We start from the raw sequence: 19,817 nt of genomic DNA, 5'->3' as shown, positions 1-19,817 counted from the left end.
AGTGAGTTACCAAGTAAGCTTTTATGCTGACTTGGACGGGTCCTAGGGCAGCCCAATAACCTTCTCTCCCATTCTCCCCTGCTCATTCAACTCCCTGATTTATAACAATCCCAGAAAAGAGGGGCAGGTATGTAATAGGGGTGTCTTTCCAGTCTCCAGACAAGCAGTGTATAGATTTTAAAATCCTTGGTTGCAGAGATGATTTCTTTCTAAGTACAACATAAATTTTACTGTTATGGGAGGGCGGGGAAAGCATTTTCTATTTTTTTCACACACTGAGACTCTTTCAAGTTAATTTCAGGTTGTGATATCACTTGGGTAAAAGTGTGAAATAAACTTGAAAAGACTCTCTCATCTCTACCTATTTATGCCTTGCCTTGATGCTCAGGAAAAAAGTCTCAACAAGTGAAATTTAATAGGTTGTTTGCGTTTGCTTTAGAATTCTTGAGAAAATAGCTGAGATATTGCTTTCCCGTGAAGCTTATCTGAAATTTTAGAAGGCTGTTTATGAATACAAAAAATGTACTTTGCTTATTTGCAGAAAGTATTTTTTTTAATGTTCATGATTTCAGCTTTGACATTGAAAACCCTTTCTGGCTTCAAGTCAAGCAAACTGCCTCAGCTTAAACAGTACAGAGGGTTTCTAGATTATCACTTGGAATGATCTGCATATCCAGAGAAATGATCTTATTTTGCCTTTGTTCAGCTTGTACAGTGTTTGGGGTTTATTAAGCCCTGAATCTACTATGACATATCCTACTTCTTTTACTGGATTAATATAAAAGAAATTCGGCAATGCAAAGATATTGGGCAACTATGCATATCATTTTTCTGTATTGTAGATCATATATTGGGTAATGTTGAGAGCAACTCTTGGGAATATAACTACATTCACTATAATAAATCATAATTTCATTTTAAAGCACTTAATAATTTCTTTGGTTCTTTTGATACTTTCTTAATTCATTTATGTACTATTTACTATGTCATTGTCTGTATTTTTCCTGCCCTCCTGTTTTGCTGTATCTTTTAAATATGCTTTCTTTGCTGTTAGCGGCCTTTGAGAGAAAGTGTTGGGGCTGGCTGTTCATATCTTACTTATAGTATAATCCTAGACTCTTTTGTTCATCAGTAGTAGTAAAATATACTCTAGTTCAGTGGTCGCCAACCAGTGGGCTGTGAGAAAATTTTGGTGGGCAACAGAGAAATCTCACCCCCAGAGCCCCTCTACAAAGCAATTAATCCAGGCTATGCAGAAACACAAGGCTGCGCTGCCCACATGGCCTGCGGGAACCCTCCCCGCTCACTCACTCCTTACCTGGTAAACTTGCCTGCTAAATTGCTATTTTTCCTTTTTCCGATCATCATCTGTTTTGCTGCGCTGGGAGATTTAGATTAGCTAGGAAGCAGGAAATGGTTGGATTTCTTGCTTTCTAGCTATTCTTTAGATCTTCGGCTCAGCACAGCTGAACCTTCCTTAGGACTGTTTGCTTGCAAGCAAAGTCAATGCAGACTCATAGCAAGCAAATTTGAGAGACTGAGCTAGCTGATGGCAGATAGATGGATCACTGAATGATTCTGTGTTGTGGCCATACATTTGGACCATGAATGCTACCTCTTAACAGCAAAATTTTCTCAGTATGTCCTCATAATGGCATTCCAGGCAAAAGCAATTTAATTACCTGGATCTGTTGGCAAATATAGCATATACATATGCTATGTTCAGCCTTCAAGTTAGAGTATGAATTAGGAATGCATAAAAATGCTTCTACTGTCTTATATGAGAGTGCATTGCACTATTCTATAAAATTGAATCTGTAAATAAAAAAGTAAAAAGTATGCATTCACATTTTCAGAAAGACATTGTATCAAACTTTTTAATTCCTGCTTATTTGGGATTAACATTGGACAAACAACATCATCTGCACCACTACGGTGTATGGACTATATCAGCCACTATATAAGATAGATAGGCAGAAGACCAGTAGGGTGCTTCCATGAACACCATCTAGCAGTCAGAAGACAGGATGAATATTTCTTAAGCTCACAATACATGGAAGACTCACCCATAGTTTTTACAGGGAAACTGAGAATTCTAGCCCAAGTTAAATAAAAAATACTAGGGAATTCTTGGAAGTTTGGCATTCAGACAAATCAATCATTAATGGACACCTAGAAAGAAACCATATGTACACACCATTCAAAAGAGACAAACTAAAAAAGTTATGAAGGAAACAAAAAGACTAGAACATGTCTTCTGCAATAGCCAACACCTATATTAAACAGGGATTAACACCAGACAAACAATCAAGCAGAAGACAATACCCCTAATCAAGGAACTTCTGAGAAAACCATACCTCCTCCTTAACACTGACAGGATAAGTGATTGTATATAAATAGAGGGCAAATGCCACACTCACTAGCATTGCTGATGTTATCTAGTTGGGTAATGAAATGTCTGCATACAAACATCCAAACTCAAAAAGTACCAAAGACTCAAAAGTTCAACTTCGAGCTACATAATGTCTTTTATTGAAAAAGGTAATTGCCCATTAGTTGTTTTATTATTGCTAATGTGTCCTTTTACTATTTATGGAATGATGCCTTCTTTATAAATAGATTCTTTTTAGCTTCTTGCTACATTTGGCTTGTACCAAATGATGGTCGTGGCATCTGCAGGCTAGGAAAAGCTGCTGTGCCTTACCACAAAATGTAATTCGAAGCCCCTATCTATCAAATAGAAGTGACAGCAGTCTCATTGACTTTCACCTTTTCTCTCTTCACAGGCAAATGTTTTGTAGGACATAGTGTGGTTTTCATAAGGTGTAGCTCAGGGTAAGCTCGGTCTGAGCCAAAGAACAAGAAAGGTCCCTGCCGTTTTAATGTAATCTTTTCCCCAACATCTTATTTTTTCCCAATAATTTTATTAAATATTATACAAGTAAAAGTCATACAACTACAGAACACATTAAAATAAATTTTAAACACATTAAAAAAGAAAAAAGAACCTACCTCTTCATCCCAAGTAAACATAATCAAAATTAAGAAGTTAACACTACCTTTTAAAATAAAATCAAACTTCCCTTCATTCCATATCTAACCCCAGTTTTTATAAACCCATCTCTATCTCTCCCTATTAAACAACAAAAGTCCAGTAAAAGGTATTAGAAACAACATAAATATTACAAATTATTCATTAAATCCAGTTCTTTTTCCTTTAAATAAATCTCTCTGTTTCCTCTCAAATAATTAAAATTCAATCCCACTCAAACAACAATTAAACGTTACCAGAAATAACCATAAGTTGGCATCCAGTCCTAATCAAAAACCATTAAAGATTGACCAAAGTATCTCATTATTTTGATGGTCAATAAATCAATGTTGTATTCTTTTTTCCGCAGTCTTTAAAATCTTCAAAGTAAGTTAGTTCTAGGCTCTGCCTTCTCATTCTCATACTCTCTTCTCTTTTTCTTGAAGTTCTTTTCTTCATACTCATCAAGTCTGCTTTGTATTTCTAATGCAGTAAGTCCAACAAATCCTTTTTGTAAATTCAGTGTAAGAAAACTATCCAAATCTCTCCTCTGATTTGTTATTTGTAGTTCTTTTTCACATAAAACGACATCTTCCAGTTTGTGTGAAGGCTGGAGAATAGCGCAAATGATGCAGGGACCCTTATACAGCACTCCACTATCTTTCAGTCCAACTGCTAATGAAACTATTGTCTTTGCTGGCATTCAATCTTCACTTAGACTTGCAAAATGAGCATAAATCAGCTAATAAATGTATTCATTTCAAGTGGCTTTATATGCTAAAATGGCACACACCTGCAGTGTTAACAACCTCATTTCCTTAATATACTGTATTTTGTTTGAGCTAGTTCCTACTGAAAAACAGTTTCTCCTATTGAATGTAGGCTGTGTCAGACATTTGCCAAATGAATTCAAATTTCAGTTATAACTTCAAATTTACCTGCTAGAGGGTAAACCCATTGCTCTTACTGATATAGAAAACTAACAGGAGTTCGTTGGTAGAAGGGAAAGGATGACAAGAAGTGCTGAATGCTTTGGGAAAGAAGGCGGAGCCTCCTCGCTGACAGACCGTAGATCGCATCTCTCTGCAACTATGGTCTGTGCTCTTTCGTTGGAGAGCCCCGATCATTACGATTAGGGGCTGAAGCTGCCTTGGAGGGGCAGTGGAGTAAGGGGAAGCCGCAAGCCAGGTTGAGGGGAGCCACATCTCCCCTCCTGGGCTTGGTCTTTCCCCCCCTAGGATGACTGCAGCGGTGGTTTAAAATGGCCACCCCGAAAAGGAGGACTCAGCTGGATTAAGATTTGTGCAGGAGGGAAGAAACCATGCGTTTCCCCTCCATTTCTCACATCGTTTCTTAGAACTACACGAGGTGAAGAGAAATGGGGGAAGGGCGGGGGTGGGTGGGGAGAAAATTTGACTTTAGGAGTGTCCTGCATGTAGCCTTGGCTAGAATACCCTGATCTACTACCGATAGAACATCAGCCGATAGAAACTCCCTGAAGGCAGAGTCACCAGCTGCTTCGATCAGCCGGTAGAAGCGGCCTCAGGGCGAGCGCCCATGCACAATCCCCTCACCACGAGGCTGTTTCTATCAGCCAATGAAAGCCCCCCGAAGGCAGAGGTACCAGCCACTTTGGGGCAAGGCGTGGCTGCCCGTGTCCCCTCGCCTTTAGGCAGTGTCTTTCGGGTGATGGAAGCTCCCCAAGGGCAGTCACCAGCCACTTCGATCAGCCAGTAGAAGCGGCCTCGTGGCGAGGGGAGTGTGCGTGGGCACTCGCCCCAAGGCCGCTTCTACCGGCTGATCAAAGTGGCTGGTGACTGCCCTTGGGGAGCTTCCATCTCCTGAAAGATACTGCCTCATGGCAAGGGGACACGGGCAGCCATGCCTCGCCCCAAAGTGGCTGGTGACTGCCTTTGGGGAGCTGTCGTCGGCTGATAGAAACGGCCTCGTGGAGAGGTATGTGCGCATGGGCCGCTCTAGGTGGGGGAGGAAATTAAGTCACCCCCGAAAAGATGGCCTAGCCATTTTTTCGGGGGTCAAAAAGAAACAAGGCCCGGCCTTATTTTGTGAGAAACACGGTACAAACGAAATATGAAATCTTACTGAAGTTATATAGCAAAACTGCATCTTCAGGTAGTGTGAGAAATAGACACTTCCAGCCTTACTAATTTTATTTCCATATAAAATGTTGAGTAAGTTTTTTCATAAATACAGTTGCTATGATAGATTTGGCTGTTTTAAATTGTATGGGAATTCTGCATCAGTAGATTTTTTTCCCCTGGCTATTGTTCCCAGAGTGGTCCTTAAACCTCCTAAAACCTTTTGAAACCTTTTGGTCTCTCATTTTGGAATCTACAGGCAGATCATATCCGTAAATGCTCACTTTATATTTTACATGTCATAATTCTACATTTATGACCGGAATAACAATGTAACTCTCTGCATCTTAAATACAGGTAGTCCTCAACTTACAATAATTCATTTAGTGATCATTTAAAATTACCATGTCACTGAAAAAGTGACTTATAACCATTTTTGATGCTTACGATCATTACAGCATCCCTTAGGATCATGTGATCAAAATTCAGATGCTTGGCAACTGGTTCATATTTATGCTAGTTGCATTGTCCCAGGGTCATAGGATCTCCTTTTGCAATCTTTGGATGAGCAAAGTGAACAGGGAACCCAGAGCCACTTAAAAAACATGTTATTAACTTAAACAACTGCAGTGATTCACTTAACAACTGTGGCAAAAAAGCTGTAAGATGGGGCATAGTTTGCTTAACAACTGAGTCACTTAGCAACAGAAATGTGCTCAGCTGTGGTCATAAATTGAGGACTTCTTGAGTAGTTTTCTGATGACACGTAGATAGCAATAGCACATAGACTTAAAGTCTGTAGAGATTCTCAGTCATCCAGGTCATGGTTGTCCTAAAGGTGATTTTTCAGGAGGCAATTGGACTTTCTTGTTTTTCTTTGAAGATGTTTTCCTCCTCATCCAAGAAGCTTATTCAGCTGTCTGCAAGGAATATAAATCCTTCCATCCGTCCAGTCAGAGCTGAAGAAGCTTCTTGGATGAGAAGTGAAACATCTTCAAGGAAAAACAAGAAAGTCCAGTTGCCTCCGGAAAAAGCAACTTTGGAACAGCACATGGACTATACTGCTTCACAGTGCTCTTATATCCCTCTCTAAGCAGTTTACAGAGCCCCCAACAATCTGGGTCCTCATTTTACCCACCTCGGAAGGATGGCAGGCTGAGTCAACCTGAGCGTGGTGAGATTTGAACTGCTGGCAGTCAGCAGAATTAGTCCACGATATTGCATTCTAATCACTGCGCCACCACGGCTCTTATAAACTAATACAGCTTGGTGCGAGAAACATCTGTTCTTAAATAGATCTAAGACAATCACATGTACTTTAGGACCAGGGAAAGAATTAGAAGTTTTAGAAAAGGACAAAGTGCTTTGAACCTTTGCTGACTACTGAAAAACCATAAAATTTTACGAGATTCATTTAAAATGGATGGCTACCCTCTTAATTTTTTATACCTAAAAGATGAAGAAAAAAACTTGTCTTCATTTTTATCATAGTTTCTGTAATGCCTTAGTTCTCTACACAACCAGACCCTGATATTTTTCTTCTGTATGCATAGCAAAGGAGCATGAGGGCTCAGCGGTTAAGACGCTGGGTTGTTGGCTGGAAAGCCAGCAGTCCGGGTTTGAGACTCTAGTGCCATGCAACAGTGGAGCTCCCATCCTCCCATCCTTGCTCCTGCCCACCTAGCAGTTTGAAAGCATGCAAATGCAAGTAGATAAATAGGTACCACTTCTCTGGGACCGTGAAAACACTCCATGATGTCATGCTGGTCACATGACTGCAGAAATGTCTTTGGACAGCACTGGCTCAATTGTCTTGACTATTGCCCCCTATAGTCACAACAACTAGTGCAGTAAATATCCTCAGGGTTACCTTTTCTTCCTAGTCATAGGAAAACGCTCCTAAACATTTACAGTGAAGAATTTACCTTTTGTCTGATGATCTACCATTAGAAGAGATGTTTTGCTAAAGTTGGCCTTTAAAAGTAAAGATTATTTGCTTACCGTTAAGATTGACTTTAAAGGAACAAAGTACCGTATCTTTAGAGTAAATGTACTCAACTATGCTGTGGACTTCATTCTTTTGTTAATCACTACAGTTAATATGGCTCCTGTTGACCTAGCAGAAGACTCAAGAAATTAATTGCTTTTCAATTCTGTGCCAAAGAATGCTTTAGCTGAAATGGATGAATTTTTTTTATAAAAATAAGAAAAAAAAGTGTGACAATACTCTGTTCTAGTTTGTTGCCTGTCACTCCTTTCAGCTGTTCAAATATTATTCTTCTGAGAGGCATGAATCTGCTTCAGTCAAAACAGAACCTTCAAGAGAGCTGACAGATGAGATACTGTAAAGAAGTGTGATCAGCAGTGGTCATTTAATACATAAAACATACATGAATTTCCTGACCAGATCTTTGAAGCATGCTTCAAACTTGACATGGATGCACTTCACCTGGTAAGGGGTTGCATTCTGAAAATGGGTAGCAGAAAGGCAAAGAAATAGACAAGGTCACACAAAAACTAAATCCAATTTAAATTAATTGGAATGGAATTTAGGGAAATACAGGAAATGCAACCCTGATGTATTTTTCCCCTTTTGTCACCCGAATGATTATGTTTCAGCAGCAATTTGTGGGATAATGTGCCGCCTAAAAAATATGCTCTCTGCAGATTCCAGAATTTCTCTAATCCCTGAACAGTTGCCTATGGATATCTTCCCCCAATTATGTTGAACTCTTTGAAAATATGTCCAATTTCTTGGGAGATTCATCAAGCTTGTCAGATATGGGCGGAAGAAGCACTGAGGTTGCTTGAACCCACCATTCACCCAAGAGACTGTTGTCTATAAACCACAAAGGGCTGGTTCCCACAACAAATGGCTTGAAAGCAAAACAATCACATATCTTTGTAGATACAATATTTACAAAATAGAGGCACATACAAATCTTTATGAAATGGAAAAAAATGTATGAAATTTAGTATGTATGTATGTAGGTGTGTGTGTGTGTATATGTACATGTAGATGTATACATGTACATATATATGTTCAAAACCATGCTAAGTTTGAAAAAAGAAGCAGAAGGTGATGATGTTGGGAAGATTTGCCCAATCTTGTCCATCTCACCTATGCTTAGTACCAGGGCTGGGCTGCTGGTGGTTTGCAGGGGTTCAGGAGAGCACTTGGCAGGGGTGGGATTCTACCAGTTTTCACCTATTCGCTAGAACCGGTTGTTAACATTCTAAGCAGTTCGGGGAACCAGTTGTTGGAAGAAATTACTGGCCTAATCCTGTAAAGAAGGCAGGAAGGAAACATTCTGGTGTTGCTTACAGAAACTGCCTCTCCGTTAATCCTTATTACATTCTTGGCAGGATTAGACTTCCTGTCTCAGGAACTTCTCTAGAGTTTTTTTCCTCTCCTTTGCTGGTACTTTGCTTGTGTGGAGTGATCATTCAAAGTTACAATGGCACTGAAAAAAGTGACTTATCACCATTTTTCACGCTTATGACTGTTGCAGCATCCCCACAGTCATGAGAGGCCAGGCGAGGAAATGCATGTCTTGATGTGAGTGATATTGAGTTGGCCACACCCAGCCAGTCAAATGACCACCAAGCCGCGTCCACCCAGTCACATGACCACCAAGCCACGCCCACAGAACCGGTTGTTAAAAAATTTGAATCCCACCCCTGGTCCTTAGCTAAGATTCTGTGCAGTTGCCAGGCATCTGAATTTTGACCACGTGACCATGGGGATGCTTTGTGCCTAAGGTAGGACTAGAATTCACATTTTCCAGCTTTCTAGCTTTGATGCCTTAACCATGTCTCCAAACTGGATTTCCATATTCAGATTTGGTGTCTAAAACAGCTTTTGTTCATTTCTTTTGAGGATAATGTTAAGTGGCTGGTGATGATAGAAGATATTTTTTATTACCAAAAAGTATTTTAGAAATGGAGCTGTGCAGAGATGTGGATGTTAAGGGCAAAATACGGAGCACAATTTACATTTAATTATTCAGACCATTTGTATCCTGCCAGCGTGACTCTTGGCATATGCACCTAGCACCTGTTGGGAATATTTTAAATCCGACTTCTCTTAACTGCAGAGGGGAGCTGCATGAGTCCAGGAAAAGATTTAGCTGCTTTAATAGCTTGTTTAAAGCCACTAAATAAATTCAGCCTGTGTGAAGGAGTCCTCTGATTTGGGCTGCTTGATGCATTTTCTTACATCTGCCCTTGAAAGTGATGTAGACAGACACCAAATCACTAACAACAAATCACATTAATTCAGTGAGTTTTATTGCCAAATGCGACTACAGGGTCATACCCTAAACAGAACACAAACCTAGATGGAGATTTCGGCAAAGCCAGCTAGGAAAGACGACAGATGGTGTGCCCTTCGTTCTTTCCCTTGGATTCTGTAACAGCTGTTTCACTATTGTATGTCTGCTTCAGTGGGTCCAGACAGAGAGGACCTTATGGCAGAAATCCAAGTTACACTCAGCAAATTGTGGAAGAGGACCCTCAAATGCAATAGGAAAAGCCCACAATTTGTAGTTGTTGAACTAATGCAAACTTCTCCCTAAGTTGTCTAAACTTATTCAACATCACACACATACTCCCAACAGAACTGCTGACTGAAGCGTAAAGGAAAGAAACCCCCTATTTTCTCTTCATGGACTGAAATGCACAATAAAGCAAATAAAAAGTTAGCAAAGATGACCCTGAACGAAGAAGCCGCTGTACTAGAGCTGTAGTTGTCCCGAAAGCTAAAGAAATGTCTGATTCTCCCTTGCCCTATTTTTACTGCCAGGATATTGAAGAGTCGCTCACAGAAGTTTCATTCTCAGTGGCCTTAAATAACTTGAACAACTATTAGCATAAGGTATGCCATTCAGCGGCAGAACAGGGCTGCCAATGGTTTGCTATTTACCTCCAACATCAAAACGCCTGGGGTGGCTCACCTGCCAGGCCACTCTTGAAGTTATTATATTCTCCTTTTCCAAATTCTAAATGAAGGATTAATTCACCCTGCATTATTCACCAGTCATTCTTTTATAGGAACATTCAGAAAAATGCTCCCGGGCAAATATACCAATCCATCTTATCTGTTATTTTTATTTATTTATTTGTCAAGCAATTATAAGATAACAGGTATAAGTATAAATATAATTATGGATACATGAAATGGATACATAGAAGAAAAATAAAAAAGAAACAATAGGACAGGGACGGTAGGCACGTTGGTGCGCTTATGCACGCCCCCTACAGACGTCTTAGGAAAGGGGTGAGGTCAATAGTAGATAGTCTAAGGTTAAAGTTTTTGGGGTTTGGGGAAAGAAACCACGGTATCAGGTAGAGTATTTCAGACATCGACCGCTCTGTTGCTGAAGTTGTATTTTCTGCAGTCAAGTTTGGTGCAGTTAATCTTGAATTTGTATCTATTGTGTGCTCTTGTATTGTTATGATTGAAGCTGAAGTATTCTTTGATAGGTAGGATATTGCAATATATAATGTTATATATACATATATAATGTTTTATATATATATATATATATATATATATATATATATATATATATATATATATAAAACATTATATATAGTATAAATAAATACTGTATATATACTGTATATCTATCTATATCTATATATCTATATGTTATCTTTAGTTTTCACGGGCATTTATATGTATGGTATTCAGCTTTGTTCGGGTATTTTCCCACGTCATTATAGTTGTGCTTTTAAAGTTGTAGCAATGTTTAAAAGCACAACTATAATGATGTGGGAAAATACCTGAACAAAGCTGAATACCATACATATAAATACCCGTGAAAACTTAAGACATATATATATATGTATATGTATATGAATATGTATACATACCTATACCTATACCTATATATATATATATATAGTATATAATATATAATATATATAGTATATAATATATAATATCTCTAACGCTCCCTCATCCTTTCACTTCTCTGGCCTCTCGTTCCTCGTTTTCTTTGGTCTTTTCTTACCGTCTTGCCCGCCTGAACCCACCACGCGTGATCCCGTCCGCTTTTTCTTCTATCCATCTAAAACAAACCCGCTGCCGCGTCTCTCCGGTAATCGGGGCGGTCGCCGCCGCCGCCGCCACTGGCGATCGATGGGAGGGCGGTCTCTCCAGCTGGCGGCGGCGGCAGGACGGGAGGAAGCCCCGCCTTTTTCTTTGCCACGACTTTGATTGTTGTTGTTTTGCTTCGGCGGGAGTGCGCAGCCAGGTCGGTGCGTTCCCCTCCTGCTTCTCCGGGTGCGAGGCAAGGCGAGCGCCCGTTGCGTTCCTCCGGCGGGCTTGTGCCGTTTGGGATGGCGTGCGCCTGCGACGCAAAGCGGGCTTTGGGGGGAGCGGAGGCAGCGCCGGCGGCGGAGGCGGCGATGCTGGGACCCACCTTTCCTTGGGGCTACTTTAGGAAGGAGGGAGGTCACAAGGGGACCAACGGAGGCTCTCCGGGGCGGCAATAGATGGGATGCCTGGCGGGATTTTGCGCCTTTTTGCAGGCTTCTGGGCCCTCGTCCCTCCCTCCCTCTTGCTCCTTGCTTTGCTTTGTGCCGGCTCTTCCCCTGTCTAACTGATTGCCTCTTTCCTCCTTTCTGTTGCTTTCTGTCTTGCTTGGCTGCTCCTGGCAGGTCCCATTTGCTCTAATTCGGGCTACAAGAAGGCGGATGATGAGATGTCCGGGGCCACGTCCTCTGCAGACCAGGGAGAGGCAGCAGCTCGCACCATTTACTTGAATGAACCTCAACAAAGCAAGTTCCACGACAACCGGGTCAGGTAAGAAGAGCCCCGGTCTCCACAGTAGAGGCAGGGGAAGAGAGGAAGCTGGGTGAAAGTCCAGACTCAGCCCAAAGTACCACCATCCGCTGTGAACTTGACCAGACTTCCAAATACCCTAATGGAAAAGTTAGGCTGCAAGAGGCTAACTCTTGCTTAGCTGCAGGGATAGAGGTGGAAGGATAAGTCAAAAGTGGCTTGTTTGTGAGTCTGACTGGGCAGCCTTGTTTCATCTCTACCGAGAAATTGCCACATGCTTTTTGCTAATTTCATATTACAAGGTATAAAACTACCACAGAACTGAACATAATTTACCCTCATGCGTTGTGCAAAACCTGCTCATATTAAGTTGGTGTGCCCCTTTAATTCTGGAAAGTTGGACTTAGAGACTGAACTATGGCTGAACAAATCCTGGAAACACAAATTTAAGGCACCAGATTTAGTGAGTCCCACTTTTCTAGATTTCAAAAGAGAGAAAGAACATCTATAAGGTCGAGAGAGTGCATTCAGTTAATTTAAAAAACAAAACAAAACGGAGTGAATTATGTTTGTGCCTCAGTCAAACAGAGATGTTGAAGCTTGTGGTATCCGCACCAGAATGATTTGTTATTTTAATTATTCAGTAGCTGTTAGCCAGAATGATGTCCAAGTTTCTCTGAGCGGTGAAATAATCATATAAGGAAGTAGGTATGAAGCAGTAAGAAACCAGGATCTCCTGATCAGAGTAAGAAAGAGAGTGAAAGTCAAAGGGAAGTGATGGCTAATAGGCTGTTATTTACCAAAGGAAGAGAATATTTTTAGCTTAAGGTTGAACTGTGGGATCTTTGGTGCTCTCTGAGTTTGGTAGTTTTCTTGCAGATGTTTCATTACCAAACTAGCTAACATCATCACTGAGGCACAATAGTGAGAGATCAGTTACTTCTGATTGTACAGTGACGCTCTTACTCAGGATGAGGAGATAAGCTAATAATGGACAGCTTTGTTGGGCAGCCGGCTAAATATGGACATGTGTAAAAGAAGTTGCAAATTCACCATATCTTATTTGCTCTCCAAATGGGAAAAAAGACTAAATCATGCATGTTAATTCAATATGCATAAGGCATCATGTTTTTGAGAAGAGGGAATGACAGTTTTTGTCAGTTCTTGTCTACTGTATTGTGTGTTTGACAGGTGCTCAGTTATATATTATGCTTAACCATGGCCTGTTTTAACAGGTTTGTTGAATAAGCCATGCTCAGTATGGCTTATACCAAGCCAAAACCAAAGAAAAATACACCAACAGTGCATTTCGTGATCTCAGCCAGCAACTTTCCCAGTTCTTTCCATTTCCTGAAACTTGATCTTTTTATTTTGACATGGCCAAGGATTGATTTTGTGTGAGATGTGTATTTAGGCAAGTATTGATGAATGTGTTTTGATACACCACTGATGTGGAGTCAGTCAGAAACCTAAAACACTGCTTTAAAAGACACTGGTTCACATATGTGACTTTTAAATTTTCCTATGTGTGAACCCAACAGTAATGGCTTATTGTTGGTCTTTATTAAAATTGTGTTTGGTAATGATGCATGAATTAAGGTACTAATTAGCAGCAGTTCTGCAGAGTTTCAAACCAGCATATCCAACTTCATGTCCAAATCTGCCTCTTTTACCTATACATTGCCCTTAAAGGAGAGAGTCCTAGACTGTTGTCAGTGCATATGTTGTTCGAGTGAAGCCAGTTGTGTGAATGGAGCTTTGAAAGATTAGAATTGGAACCATTACTCTTTCCCTCTTTGTTACTGTTTTCAATAATACATATTTAATTTGTGTGTGAGACAAAATGATAAATTGTACTTTGGATAGCAAATGTTAAAAATCCCGTCAAAGTAGTATCAATTGAAAGGATTATATTATTAAACCTTTGGCAAGATTTTGGTCAAGAAGGTTATTGCATTTTGTCAGGATTGCAGCATCCGTTTTAAACAGACAAACAGTGATAAAGTGGCTGAAATAATTTATCCAGTTCTGAAAAGCATCTTTAATGCAGGATGATTGCTCTTTGGCATCGGCTGGAAGAATCTTAAGTAACGGATAGCACATTAAAATAATATGGTGATGTGAATATCTCAAGATGTACAGACTAGAAGAGGATGAGAAAAACATACTAGAAAATATTGCAACAGGAATTTTGGCTATTCCCTACCTTGCACCTTTCCTTGAATGTCCTATTCCCCCTCCCCATTTAAACATTCTGTGATCCCAGAAGATCTACTTTTGATCAGTGGATTAAGTTTTGTTGAATGAGAGTCCCTGTTCCAGCTCCCTGCCAAGACATTAGACAGGCTTTCTTTCCTCAAGACTCACCAAAACGCTCACTCACTTTTCACATGCCCATTTCCTTCTGCCTAAAAATATCTGCAAACGTTTGCTGCCTGCCCTTGTCATGTATTTCCTTGAAACATATTACTTTGAAATTACAGAAATGATCCCAAAGTGATTGCTAGAATAATAAAAAGAAGAGGCTCTTTGCCTAACAAATATACCGTATTTATCGGCGTATAACACGCACTTTTTCCCCCTGAAAATAGGGGCAAATGATGTATGCGTGTTATACGCCGATAATCCAGGAGCGGAATCCTCTTTAAGGGATCCCGTTCCCAATAGTGCCTAAGCGGCGGCGCAGCGTCGTGACGTGATGTCAGCGCTGCGCCCGCCGCATATTTTTTTCCTGAAATTTCCCTCTTAAAGGGAATGCGTGTTATACGCCTGTGCGTGTTATACGCCGATAAATACGGTAACTTTGATAAAAGTTATATTTGACTTTTAGACAAAAGACCAGCAGTAGCTGGCCCTTGGATGAGAAGTAGAGCTGGATCTTTCAGAGTTTTTCTCAAGCATTTTGAGAGCATCAGGGTTGGGAAGGCTGCTATAGAGTTATCTGGATGTCAGCATTACTAGATTAAAAGGGACCTGCTTTCAAATAGAGATATGAATAGAATTGCTGTGTTGGCCATTCCTTTCCATCAAGTTGCAAGTTCTGTAAAAGTCTGCCGCTTCCATCACAACGTGTGATATACCTTTCATTCTGCCACAGATAGTGGAGCCGTGGGGAAAATAGATAAAATCCCTCAAATTCAACAAATCCAAAATCACTTTTTAAACTTTTATCCTATGACTCATGACTCCCCCAGAACTTCAGTCCTGCACGTCAGTTGAATTAAAACTGACTTCTGAGGAAACCTATACAAGATTGCACTGTCTTTGTATTCATTTATTATGAAAAAAATATGGGCTAGGCTACACTTCAGAGGTTGGAAAAAATTCAGCAGTTGCTTAATTGTTCTTTGTTGCAATCAGCAGAAATGTAAATTGATAGCTTCAGTAGCACAGTAGCCTGCTAGGACCAGGAAAAGGCAGCTCTGAGTCCACTCTGTGTTATGAAAGTCCATTGTGCTTTGGGGCCAATCATTCTCTCTATTACCATACCTTGCAAGGTGATTATTATGGGAAAAAATTGAAGTAAGGAGTGCTTTGCATATCACTTTGTGTTCCTGACAGAAAGGTGAAATAAAAATCTAATCACCAACAAATTGCTTATCTTTGGGTGGATTATCCACTGTGTAAGGAGTAGAATTCTAACCCAACTTCTCTATGCATTTTAGATTAATTTTTTTCTTAGGTTTTTTAAAAAATACATTAGCATCTTGACTTTTACCTTTTCCTTGTGATTTGGTGAGCTTCAATTTTTCTGTTATCCATTTATGTTCTTCAGTTTTTGAATACTAAAAGGCTGTATGTGGAGTTAGGTATATCATAATAAGCAGCATTTGGTGCTGTGAAAATGTATTGCAGTATGCCTGTGTGGTCTCTTTAGGTGTATAAAGAATGGCAAAGTACAAATTTTTCCAGGCAGAGTCTGTTCACTGATTTGACCTTAATCACCAGTCTTCAAAGCCCAGCATGCTAGCCTCAAGTTTGATTAGAGTAAATTAACTGCATTTAAAAAGTGGCGTGGTGGCTTAGGAATGAAATCAAAGGGGAAAGTTTTAAATTTAGGTAAATGAAATGTATTTTTTTCTTAAGTTCATGCTTCAGAAACCTTGTCTAGTTTAAAGGAGATGGTGAAGAAGTGCTGGAGATGGTATCAGAAAACTATGAAGTCCAGAGTCCTGCGGTATATTCATGATAACAATTTATACTAAGTCATCCATTTACATTTTCCACTCACTGCTGCTTTAAAAGAAAGCAAGAACCATAAGGGTCATCTGTAGTTGGGAGGGAAGGCAGTATATTCCCTATGTTGCACCATCAGCTCTGCGTTACACGCTCTTATCAGTGTGCTAGGAAAAAAGTGTGGTTTATCTGACCAAGGCTAGACTGGATCTACTGGCATTATGTAAGCCAGTGTTTTTCAGCTTTAAAATACGTGGCCTTCAACTCCCACTGAAATACTGGAAGTTGAAGGCCACACAATTTAAAGTTGCCAAGATTAAGAAATATTGATAAATATATTTGGTGGGGGGGCATCCGGACCTCAGAGGATAAAGCTCTCTAGCATCTCTGAAACAATGCTTCTCAGCTTGATTGCACATGGGCTGATTCTATTTGAAGAAGAATGCCCCATGGACCCAAATTATCCAGAAGTTTAAAAAGCAAGCTCAGCCCTTTGAATTGCATTTGGAAATACTTTTTATTTATTTTATTTGATTTGTCAATTGCTTACAAGATAATAGGTGTAAGTATAAATATAGTTATGAATACATGGATACATATAAGAAGAATAAAAGAAACAATAGGGACGGTAGGCACGTTGGTGCGCTTATGCACGTTTATACACTGGCAACCGGAGAACCACAAACAATACTTGAGGTACCTCCAAGTAGAATACATTGCTAATCCAATTTTAGAGTAAAAACAGCATGATGAACTGATCCCAGGGCCTCTCTTGTCAAAAAATGTCTCCTTCCCTTTATTTTTGTGTGTACTTGGGAGGGTCTTGTCTGATGCCATTATTCACGTTACGTTTTTGGCCTGGACTCAGGTCCCTTTTATCTGATCATTGCCTCAGTAGCGGCTCTTCCTCAAGTGTGTTGCCTATGCCATCTACAACAGCTAAAGAAGTGAAAACCACACATCCAGGGGAAGTTTCTTCTTTTATGAGCCAGTTTAGGAGTGATTAGCAAACTTCTTAGTTTCTGAACAATAATTATTCCTTGCTAGGATTCCATTTCAACTTCTTTCAACCTATGCATCTCTTTCTGCCCCCAAATAAGAATATCAGTAGCACTTAGAGTTATATACTGCCCCATTGTACTTTATAGCACTCTATGGGTGGTTTGCTATGTCAGCATATTGCTCCCAACAATCTGGATCCTCATTTTACAGACTTTGGAAGGGTGGAAGGTTGAGTCAATCTTGAGCCCCATCAGGACTGAACTCCAGATTATGGGCAGAGTTAACCTGCAGTATTACATTGTAATCATTGCTCCACCCAGTATACAAAGGGATACAAAAGAAGTCCACTATATCTTCTGCCCAGGGGTATATTACCAGGTAACATCAGGATCCTGAATAAATGACTCACCTGGCACTTTTACAGTCAGGACAATACAATGTCCTCCAGTCCCAAATATTGCAGTCAGTAAAAAGATATGATACCATGGTCAATAGTATTCTACTGGGAGATCCAGTAGGACTCCACGAAGAGTCGTCTAAGCAAAGTCTTTATGGAAATCATTCACAATTGGATAATAAAATTTCATCCAGGGCTTGATCTGAAACCAACTAAAGGTGGTGTACTTTATCCAAGATTCTTTGCAGCCTCACCTCTCCAGAACCGTTCCAAGAAGGTAAAATCAGAGACAGAGCAGAAGTTATCTAACATGATTTCTTTAGGAGTGAGAATATCATCATACCCTTCCAAAAAAGAGGCATGGCCGTCTTCCTCAAAGAGCATTTGTTATCTCTTGAATCCAGCTGCATATACTTGATGTCATTGCTTGAACAAGGTGAGGCAGGGACCAACCTACAAGTGCTAATGTTCATGCTACCAAAAGCCCTGTTGCCACCTTTGGCATCCAGAAGATCAGAAGAATCTCAATAGTCTGGTAAAATATTGTTTCATTTACTCAGCTTAATTCCTGTCAATACGGCATTTCAATCAGAGGGAAAACAAGTGATGTTTACTTGTTCCACGTATTATGAAGATATTTTTTAAATATATCATGGTAGTCTAGATTGACACTTTTTGTCTTTCCCAGTAGTTTCTCTGGACAACATTTAACTGATATGATGAGAATGCGAAGTATTGATACCTCTGTGTTCTCATTGCCATAGTCCAAGTCTGAGTTTTTACTTGTTCTTTATGATATGTAACCACTTTTTGTCTTCCACCACTGTCACACAAACTGTCATTTCTGTCACTTTATATCTGAAATCTATGGTCTGATAGAGCTTACATTGGAGACTCACATCCATGGTCTCAGCCAACACATTTCACAAATGATCTGGGCATGCAGTGGAATAGCCTGATATATTGCTGGGGGGAAAAAATCTCCAATTAGCTGCTGAGAAATGAGCATGTGATATCTGAGATGGGCCATTTTTAATCACTCTTCTTGCAGTTGTCAATGATGCCAGTGGAATTCAAACTGACCAATAAAACAATCTGATCATGACAAGTGTTTGGCCTCCATCTTGAGATCACAAGCCATTTGCTCTGAGGTTAAAAGTAGATCAAATGTATGGCCACCTTTATGCTTTAAACCAGATATGTGCTTAAAAATAAGGAAACAAAAATAAAGGTTCATTTCCATGAATTGATTCATTTCTTAATTAAATCACATCAGTAGATGCCAGATCAATGACAATGTTTGAGATGCCTTAGTGGCATCCAGTGCAGTGAAGGTTGTATGTTCCCGAGGTAATAACCAGCAAAAAGACTGGAAAGATAAGAGGTTATGTGATAGCATCCCAAGAGCTGACCCCATGAAGACCCCCCCAATTCTTTGAAAGTTTGTTAAAACTTAAAGTATTTTCATGAAAAAAAAACTAAACGGCTTGATATAAAGAAATTATATAATTTTGAAAAGCATCTTTTTAATTTTACAAGGTAAAAATGAAAACTGTTTGCATTATATACTTAAGAGATTTACTAGCCTTGAGGTCTCTGAGAACCTGTATTCAGATGTATCCTGGGAATATTGGAATGGCTAAAGGAATGTTAATTATGTTGCATCTGAAAATGAAAAAGAGCGTGTGAGACAGAAGGAAGATACAGAGAGATGGATGAGTGTTGCATGCTAAGCTGTAAATTGGAATTAGACTATTACTTTCATGCAGTAAATAGCAAAGTATTAAAAAATGAGGCTAAATAACCTAATGGCACAATAATTAAAAAAATATAAGTATTTGAACACTAATGGCTTTTAAAAGTGGTTTTGCAGCAGTTAGATTGGTTTATACTTTATACAAAACTTTATTTTTAATATGCGATACTGAATAAAACATGGTTGTCTGGGTATGCACAATTTGTGGAGCATAAATTAAACAAACTACATTATTGTTTAGTGCAGTCTGTAAACTTAATTCTGGGTAATTTGAACCCAATTGTCATTTCTTGTATTTCAGCTTCACAAGGTCTTTTTGAGAATGTCATCAGCCTTAACACTATCCTGAGTTTATTAGGATATAATAAATAGCTTTGGTAATTCTATGAAATAAAGAGAAATAGTTGGTAATCAAAGCTCAGGTAAACCAATTAAAATATCTGCCAGCCATCTAGAATTTATTAAAAATAATATCTACCATACACAATAATACATAGTTTTATTTTTTATCATGTTTCTCTTCCTTTCTTTTTTGTGCTAAAAAGACCTAAACATACTGTTCCTTT

General features: G+C 39.5%; 1 protein-coding gene across 28 annotated transcripts in view; it reads left to right on the top strand.

The window, feature by feature from the left end:
- Positions 1-19,817, top strand: part of ATP8A2 (ATPase phospholipid transporting 8A2) — a 346,608-nt gene that overhangs the window by 20,067 nt on the left and 306,724 nt on the right. For 6 of the 28 annotated variants that reach the window (XM_087937188.1, XM_087937182.1, XM_026708936.2 and 3 more), the window contains exons 1-2: positions 11,329-11,390; positions 11,797-11,941. The exons of 5 other annotated variants lie outside the window; for them this stretch is intronic. Coding sequence is in view for 16 of the 23 variants with exons in the window: in XM_026708936.2 (XP_026564721.1) it covers positions 11,841-11,941 (101 nt within the window). In the remaining 7 variants the exon portion in view is untranslated. Of the gene's footprint in view, positions 1-11,328; positions 11,427-11,796; positions 11,942-19,817 lie in introns of those variants that run through there. 17 more of the 28 variants (XM_026708935.2, XM_026708941.2, XM_087937190.1 and 14 more) reach the window with 4 other exon arrangements.

This window comes from Pseudonaja textilis, chromosome 7 (genome assembly GCF_049901715.1).
Source record: "Pseudonaja textilis isolate UNSWEBS1 chromosome 7, rPseTex1.2, whole genome shotgun sequence".
In the NCBI taxonomy this organism is placed as follows: domain Eukaryota; kingdom Metazoa; phylum Chordata; class Lepidosauria; order Squamata; family Elapidae; genus Pseudonaja; species Pseudonaja textilis.
This window is presented reverse-complemented; position numbering and strand designations above follow the sequence as displayed.